This window comes from Fonticula alba (assembly GCF_000388065.1).
Source record: "Fonticula alba strain ATCC 38817 unplaced genomic scaffold supercont2.1, whole genome shotgun sequence".
NCBI lineage: Eukaryota > Rotosphaerida > Fonticulaceae > Fonticula > Fonticula alba.
This window is the reverse complement of record NW_009242971.1, coordinates 2,926,820-2,934,286: the sequence shown is the minus strand read 5'-3', so window position 1 is coordinate 2,934,286 and position 7,467 is coordinate 2,926,820. Positions and strand designations below refer to the sequence as shown.

Below are 7,467 nucleotides of genomic sequence, written 5' to 3'. Positions count from 1 at the left end.
GGGGGGGGGGGGGGGGCGCCGGGCGGGAGGAGAAGGGACGCATGTGCCCACAGCCCGGTTCTGCGAGATGCCCGATCGAGAGTTTCGGCTCACCGATGCGCGTATGTGTGTGTGTGTGTATGCGTGCGTGCGCACACATGTGTGTGTCTGTGGGCCCCGGCCAAGAGCCGAGATTGCATCGAGGCCCGGCAGGTCGATTGAGACGGACCATCCGGAAGCGTGAGTGTGGAGTGCGCAGGAGCGGGGACCAACAGGCCAACACGACCAGGTACCCCACATGCGAGACAGAACCACCAAGTGCCAGCGCATCGCGAAGAGCCTTTTGCCCGTTCTCCTTTGTTAAGAACGCCTGCTCAAAGTGTCGGTGCACTGGGGGCTGTGCGCCGGCAGCCGGCGGCTGCATTGCCAGCCTCCTCCCTCCAGCCTCCGCCGGCCCGGGGAAGCAGGCCTCTCAACGCCCCCGTGCCCGTGGTCGAGCGGGAGAAAGGCGTGGCGGGGGGGACCAAGCCCCTTGGCGCGACGAGGGGGCAGGGCGATTGTTGGCCAACATCCGTCGGGAAAGTAAAGGGTCGGCACTGCCGGGCCGGCAGATCGGGTGCCCATGTACGTGGATTCCTCACGTTCTCCCCCGGCTCGCTCCCCCTGCCACACCAAGCTCTCGCCGCGCCTGTCTACCCGCTGGGCCCTGTCCCCCCCCTCCCTCTCGCCCCCCGTTGCCCCTTGCCCTCTGCTCCCCCCTCCTTTCCCTTCCCCCCCCCCCCCACCCCCCCAGACGCTTGGACACTTTGTCGCTGATCTTGGCAAGCACTCCTCCTCCTCCTTTCTGGACGCCATGTCACTCCGGGTACGTGGCAGCCCCCCGCTCTTGCCTCTCCCAAGCCTGGCCTGGCCTGACCCCCGTCGTACGCGCCCGCCCCCTCTCGCCTCGCGCTGGCACATTGCTCAGGATGAGATCGTCACCTGGAACAAGGCCCTCGAGCACTTCGACCAGAAGCAGTGGCGCGAGGCCATCACCAAGTTCCAGGTGCGTCCGCTCGTGCCCGCAGGCATGCCATTTATGCATCGCCGGGCCGGGGCATTTTCTTTTTCCCACTTGTCCCCCGCGAAGAGACATGCATCCATGCGCCCCCTGCGCGACGCCGCCCCTCCGACCGGAGTAATCACTCACACCCCCGGCTGGCCAGCTGATCGACGGCATCGGGGCCAAGATCTGCTACAACATTGGTGTCGCCCACACGATGCTTGGCCAACACAACGAGGCGGTTCGTTAATTATATCCCCACTGGCAGCACGCACGCACGCACGCACACACACACACACACACACATGGAAACATACTCCCTGCTTTCGGAGCCTGACCTTCTCTCCGATCCCCTCCCCTGCTCTGTCGCGCTCCTCTCCCCTTCTGCTCTCTCTCTCTCTCCTATCCTGTCTGGCCGGTGGGGGGCCGGGGCCGGGCTCTCGGCTGGCGTAGGCTGCGGCCTTTGCTCGGGCCACCAAGGCTGACCGCTACCTGGCCATCGGCTTTGCTCAGGAAGGTATGGTGTACATGGAGCAGCAGCGCTGGGCCCAGGCCGACCGAGCCTTCAGCGATGCGCAAAATTGCTTCCGCATGAACTGCTTCATCGACTACACCCAGCTGGGGCTGCCCATCCGCCTGCTGCTGGCCCAATGTGCCGCCAACCGGGGGGTCTGCCTGGCGGCCGGCGGGTCCCCGAGCGCCGGGCTCAATGTCCTGGCCGAGGTGGCCTCCTCCGAGCTGCTGGCCGACACCGTGGCCGATGTGGCCCAGCAAAGCCGCGAGCTCATCCAGCTGGCCACGGCCCGCATCAATGCCCGGTCGTACACGCCCTTCCCCCTGCACACCGGCGCCCCGGCCGTGTATCGGCCCTCGGTCGAGAAGGCCGGCAGCACCCAGCGCCAGGATCTCCTGGGCAAGTCCAAGATCGTGGCCAGCAGCGATCCCTCGGACAACATCACCGGCTTCAAGGCGGCCTTCCTGCGTCGGCAGCAGCTGGCCGCCAGTGGAGTCGCCACGCAGGTACATGTGCCCCAAATGCGCCGCATGTGGCAGCTTGGCTATCCCTCCCCCTCGCCTGCCCCTTGCCGCCAGACGGCCCCCCGGTCACTGACGCACACCTCGACGATGATCGACACCATGCTCAGCCGCCGCCGGAATTGACGGCCATCAGCGGGCAGTCGGCCGCCGTGCCGGGGGCGTCTCCCCGGCAGGCCGGCGGCCCGCCACCGGTGGGCGGCCCCCCGTCCAGGCGCGCCGGACCGCCGCCCGTCGGCGGGCCCCCTTCGCGCGCCGGCGCCGCCCCGGATGCCGGGCTTCCCAGCAACTTCACACTGAGTGCCACGGCCCGGCTGGATGCCGGGCCCGAGCGCGACATCGATCTGTCGGCCTTCGCGGCAGCCGGCACCGGACGCACTTTCGGGCGCCTGCGCGACTTGCTGGCCGCGGCTCTCTCGGTCCCGAGCCAGGCCGACAACTGGCGTCTCCTTCGCCAGGATGCTGTCGGGGACTTTGTCCTGATGGTTGACGATGAGGATGTGGAGATCGCCATCCAGGACGCCGTGCAGGCCGTGCGCAACCGATCCCCGACCGAGCGCCACTGCACCATCGACCTGTGGGTCCAAAGTCTCTCCTGAGAGCGAGCACGCGCATCTTCTTACTGAGGGAGAGAGCCGCCGGGTCAGCCCTCTCTGCGGGAGAACCCGCCTCCCCTGCGTGTGGCCAATGTGTGCAACTATTCGTGGGCCTTCTATGTGCCCCCCCCCCCCCCCCCCCCCCCCGTGTTCCTCCTTAGAGCGGACTAGAAAATGCGGCGGGGAGAATAAAAAAAAAACCAGCGATCATACATGCCACGCCCGTGAAAGAAAACCACCAGGGGGAGGAGCGCCCCCTTGTCACCACCCCGCCGACCGTGTCAAGACCCCCCTCCTCCTCCTGTGGGAGACACACACAAACGGGCCCTGTCCCTGCCCCGCCCTGCCCGCCAAACAGACACACACACACACACCCAGCTGCCGCTAGTCCCCGTCGGTGTCACGGCCGGACGTCGACCCGCCGCCTCCCCCCGTTAAGACGAAGAAGGCGACACAAGATGCGTTCAATTATTAAAACGGGATGATTGGCAACCGGAAAAAGGGACACAGGCGTCTGTGCTGGCCCTCTGGCTTTCACTCGGCCCCCCCCCCACGATACACACACACCCAGACACACAAGAAAAAAGGGACAGCCACTCAAACACACAAACAACGCACGAAAGAAGGGGGGGGGGACCCACTGGCGGTCAGCAGGACGGGAGGCAGCAAGAGGAACGCCCGCTCATCCCCTCGTGGCACTCCTCCACACGACTGCCCGCGCCCCGCCAGCCCCCCCCCCCTCTGCGCGCACGCGCGTCTCTCTGTCTCAGGGGAGGCCGCCACCAGCCCCGGAACTGGGGAGGTAGGCCGCGCCGGGGGTGCCGCCGGGGACACCACCGCCCACCATGGCGGCGGCAGCGGGGCCACTCGTGCCGGCCGGTGGCGAGGCCGCATGCCGGGAGGGGTGCATGGTGGCGGCCAGCTGCCGCGGGGAGCGCGACGGCCCGCCGGATGAGGAGGGGGGAAATGCGGCAACGCCAGCCACCCCGCCGCCGCCGCCGGCCCCGCCAGCAACTTCGTGGGGGAAGGAGAAGAACTGACAGGAGAAGCTGTCATCGATGAGGTCCAGATAGGAGGGGAACTTCAAGCCCCCGGCAGCCAGGACATCCTGCGCCAGGAACATGTACCGGATCAGGACCGGCAGCTGGGACAGGCGCGGCCCGAGGGTCAGCGACTGGACCGAATCCCGGAGGAGCTCCACCAGCCCCTGGCGCCGGGCCAAATCCAAATAGTGACTGGAGGGCGAGTCGGCCGGATTGTCGAAGATCAGAAGCAACAAGACCTGCTCCAAGTCCGCCAGGAAGTGGGAATTGCTGCATGCCCGCGGGGCCAGGTCCACCTCGGCAAAGCGCAGCGCGGCCACCGTGTGCCCGGCCCGGATGAGCTCCACCAGCTGCTGCAACTGCAGCTGGAAGAGCAATCGCGGACACCGGGAAAAGAGGTCCATCTTCATGTCCCCAATGAGGGCAAAGGCCGCGGCGATGTCCCCCCGGAGGATGGCCTCCGAGATGCGCTTCTGCTGGGAGAGGTACGACAGATCGATGTTGAGCTGCAGGCCCACCTCCCGGCAGAAGAGCTCCGCCACCTCCTGGTGACCTTCGGAGATCAGGTAATTAAGGACGAGCTGGTCGAGGTCACTGTGAAGGGCAGGATGCACATGGAGAGAGGGGAGGGTTAGAGGAGAGGAAGGGGGAGCGAGGGAGGGAGAGAAGCAGGGACAGAGGCAGAGGGAGGCACATCGAGGCATCGAGGAGAAAGTGCTTCAGTGCAAGATTACCAGTGTTGGCGATCGTCATTGAATCACTAAGAGAGATTCCCATTCTTGCAAAGAGTTCATCACTAGTACTCGCTCACTCGGTCTCTCGACATGCGCTCCCCTGTCTTGCCGCCACAAAGGGCGAGAGTGCGGAGCCCCTGGCAGGGGGGGGGGAAGGATGCGGGGCACAACGAACCTGGAACAGAGGGGGACCTCGGAAATGAGCCGGGACCACTCAAAGAGACTGATCATGCCGGAGGAACCGGAGTCGTCGGAGCGCCGCATTCTTTTGGAGGGGAAGCGGAGGCGCAGCCTGGCGGTGAAGGGCGCGCTCGCGCAAGGGCGCGCAGTGTACGTGGCGGGCCGCGCGGCCGAGAGGGAGGGGGAGGGGCAGCACAGTGGGGCTCCACAGGGCGCGGCTGTTCCGTCTACTCCCGATGAGAGACGAGGAAGGAGCGGCAGAGAGAGGGAGAGAGAGAGAGCAGGCCCGAGCGCGAGGGGGGATGGGGTCTCTCTGCAGGGAGGAGAGGCCTTTGCACGCGCACAGAAAGGAGATGCACACACACACACACACACACACACACACGGTCGCAAGGAGAGGCGTGTGGAGGAGGAGAGGAAGGGAGGCTCGGAAAACGGCGTGATGCTGCCGGCCCGATGGTGGTGGCCCAGTCCGGGCCCCCTTAAATACTCGGCCTGTGTGCCAGTCCCCGGGCCAGGCCCCACCCTCGGGGCGCCCGGAAGAAGGGAAGACACCCGGCGGGGGCCGGAGCGCAGAGCCCCACCGCCGAGAGGGCGAACGCGGGGAGGCGGGCCTGCCACTCGGACAAGAACGGGCAGCGTGCGGCTGTCCTCCGGCCGGCGCAGGACGGGCCCCCTCCTCCCCCCGGCGCCTGCCCCGGTGTTCTCCAGCCATCAATCTGACCGCGAGACGCAGGGAGAGAGAGAGAGAGAGAGAGAGACCAAGAGAGAGGGCGAGAGAGAAGGAGGGAAAGCCGGGCGCGCGGCCACAGCCCCACACGCCATCGCCCTTCCCCGCGGGCAGCGACGCGCCCGCACCCGAGGGCCACATTCGACCTTCAACGGCCCGGCCCCCCCGGGAGACACGCCGAAAGAAAAACACCGCGCCGGTCGCGCACGGGGCCGTCGAGATGTCTCGCCCTCTCCGCGGCAGGGGAGGGCCCATAAGGAGCTTCCCACACAACACAGCCCATTACCATGCCGTTCCGGGCACGAACCGGCTCCCCCCCCCCTCGGGTGGCCAGGCCGCAGTATCGTCATCCCGTCCGCCATCAATACCCCCCCCCCCCCACACCATCCCTGGCGGAGAGAAGGCCGGGGAAGGGCGCGCGGGAACCCCATCTCGGGAATTGACAGTCCTGAACATGGAGACACCGAATGTCATTTCGAGTAGCATCCTCGTGTCGCCGTGATTCGCTGGGGGCGTGAGCCCCCGGCCGGCAGCCGCTCGTTCTGGCAGCACTCACGTTCGGGGCAGGGCGCCCACGGATAAACCGCCCCTGGGCCGCCCAGGGCCGTGCTGATTCTCGTGCTGCCAGAGTCGTCGCCAGCCCCGGGGCCCCCGGTCCGGATTGCTTCAGATTGCGCCACGAGCACCCGGGCCCGCTCACTGGTTCTCCACCCTCTTGTGATCTGGCTCCAGCCTCGGCCCTGCCGCACCCACGCGCACTAGGGTATTACGCTTCCCCGGCTTGGTCTCGTCTCCGGGCACAGGAACTTTCGGCCCGCCCAGCAGGGAGAGAGGGCCCTTTACTGTGTGACACGAGAACGAGAGTGGGCACAACAGGGCATCCGAGACGCCTCGCCCTTGTGGCCTCCATCGCTCCCGGAGGCCGCCGGCTCCGCGCGCGCGCGCCGGACGTTGCAGGCAACAGGCCCCCTCCTTCCCGCCGGGCGGGGAGAATGCACGCACGGCCGCCCGCTCGCCCGGGACCCGGACCGTGCGCATCCTCCTTATCGCCAGGGGCAGGCGCGCCCCCGGACACCGGGGTGGGGTTGGGGGAGCGCAAGCCGCGCTCCACTCCCCGGCCTTCCCAGCGGGACAAAGGGACAGAGCGCGCGCGCCTTGCACGTAGGCCGGACCGGCCCGGGTTGGCCACCCATCTTCCTCGTACACCCGCCCTATCTCTCTCTCTCTCTCTCTCTTTCTCTCTCTCTCGGCCTCTCGCTCTAGCGTCCAGGCGAAGTGGCGGCACCGGAGGGGGGGGGCCACCGGCGGGAACCGCGGGTCGCCCGGAGGCTCCCACCGCGTGTGTGTGTGCGTGTGTGTCTTCCGGGGGGTGGGGGGGAGGGGGAACTGTGACGCGGCCCTGGGGGTGGGGCGCACGCGGTCCAGTCCATCCTTTTCCCCGAGTCCCATCCAACGCCTGCCGAGACACAAGAGGCGCCGGCGGGCTGCTCCGCCGGGTGGCACCTAGCCACCCTCCCGAAAAAACGCTCTCGGCGATCTCCCTCCCTTGAGCTCCTTTATTCCTCCCTCCCCCCGCCCCCCGCACCTTTTGCACCTCCCACCTCCCCCAAACGCACACTCGCTCGAACTCCATCATGAACAAGAAGGGTGCGTTTTCGGCCGCCGAACGAGGCCGCCCTCCTGCTGCTACGCCCTGGGCCCCGTCGCGCCCGCTGGCCCCCGTGCACCTGGATCGGCCATCCCCTCTGCCTCATGGCGCACGCACACCCTCCCCTGCCATCCACTCACACCCCTCTGCCGCTCGCCGTCCCACCGCCCTCCCCACAACCGGCCCTGTGCAATGATGTCGCTCGTCCGCCGCCGCCGCCGCCGCCGCCGCCGCCGCCGCCACCACCCCCCACAGGTAAGGGTGGTAAGAACCGTCGTCGCGGAAAGAACGAGAGCGGCGATGGCATGAAGCGCGAGCTCATCCTTCGCGACGAGATGCAGGAGTACGCCCAGGTCACCAAGATGCTTGGCAACGGCCGTATTGAGGCTTTCTGCTTCTCGGATGACGGTGGCAAGACCCGCCAGTGCCACATCCGTGGCAAGATGCGCAAGAAGGTGCGCGCCCTCCCCCCCCCCCCCC

At 67.6% G+C, this 7,467-nt stretch overlaps 3 protein-coding genes across 4 annotated transcripts in view; 2 read left to right on the top strand and 1 right to left on the bottom strand.

The window, feature by feature from the left end:
• Window positions 1-773: 773 nt before the first annotated feature.
• On the top strand, window positions 774-2,786 carry H696_00624. 2 transcript variants are annotated; one of them, XM_009494504.1, is made up of 5 exons: window positions 774-844; window positions 947-1,024; window positions 1,185-1,262; window positions 1,475-2,041; window positions 2,167-2,786. In XM_009494504.1, the coding sequence occupies exons 1-5, from the start codon at window positions 833-835 to the stop codon at window positions 2,653-2,655; spliced, it is 1,224 nt and encodes a 407-aa protein (XP_009492779.1). In that variant the 5' UTR covers window positions 774-832; the 3' UTR covers window positions 2,656-2,786. The 2 variants fall into 2 exon arrangements, with proteins under 2 accessions (XP_009492779.1, XP_009492780.1); XM_009494505.1 differs by lacking the exons at window positions 774-844; window positions 947-1,024; window positions 1,185-1,262 and having other exon boundaries at window positions 1,353-2,041.
• Window positions 2,787-3,418: 632 nt separating this feature from the next.
• Window positions 3,419-4,448, bottom strand: H696_00623 (hypothetical protein; the record flags this gene model as incomplete). The annotated part of the gene is made up of 2 exons (XM_009494503.1): window positions 3,419-4,289; window positions 4,390-4,448. The coding sequence occupies 2 exons, from the start codon at window positions 4,446-4,448 to the stop codon at window positions 3,419-3,421; spliced, it is 930 nt and encodes a 309-aa protein (XP_009492778.1).
• Window positions 4,449-6,889: 2,441 nt separating this feature from the next.
• Window positions 6,890-7,467, top strand: part of H696_00622 (translation initiation factor 1A) — a 1,115-nt gene continuing 537 nt past the window's right edge. The window contains exons 1-2 of the mRNA XM_009494502.1: window positions 6,890-6,986; window positions 7,243-7,442. Of these exons, the coding sequence (XP_009492777.1) occupies window positions 6,974-6,986; window positions 7,243-7,442 (213 nt within the window). The 5' untranslated portion in view covers window positions 6,890-6,973. The remainder of the gene's footprint in view (window positions 6,987-7,242; window positions 7,443-7,467) is intronic.

Coding starts and splice junctions, on each gene's coding strand:
- H696_00624 (XM_009494504.1), top strand. Junction 1,263..1,474: donor TTGGCCAACACAACGAGGCG/GTTCGTTAATTA, acceptor CGGCTGGCGTAG/GCTGCGGCCTTTGCTCGGGC. Junction 2,042..2,166: donor CCAGTGGAGTCGCCACGCAG/GTACATGTGCCC, acceptor CACCATGCTCAG/CCGCCGCCGGAATTGACGGC.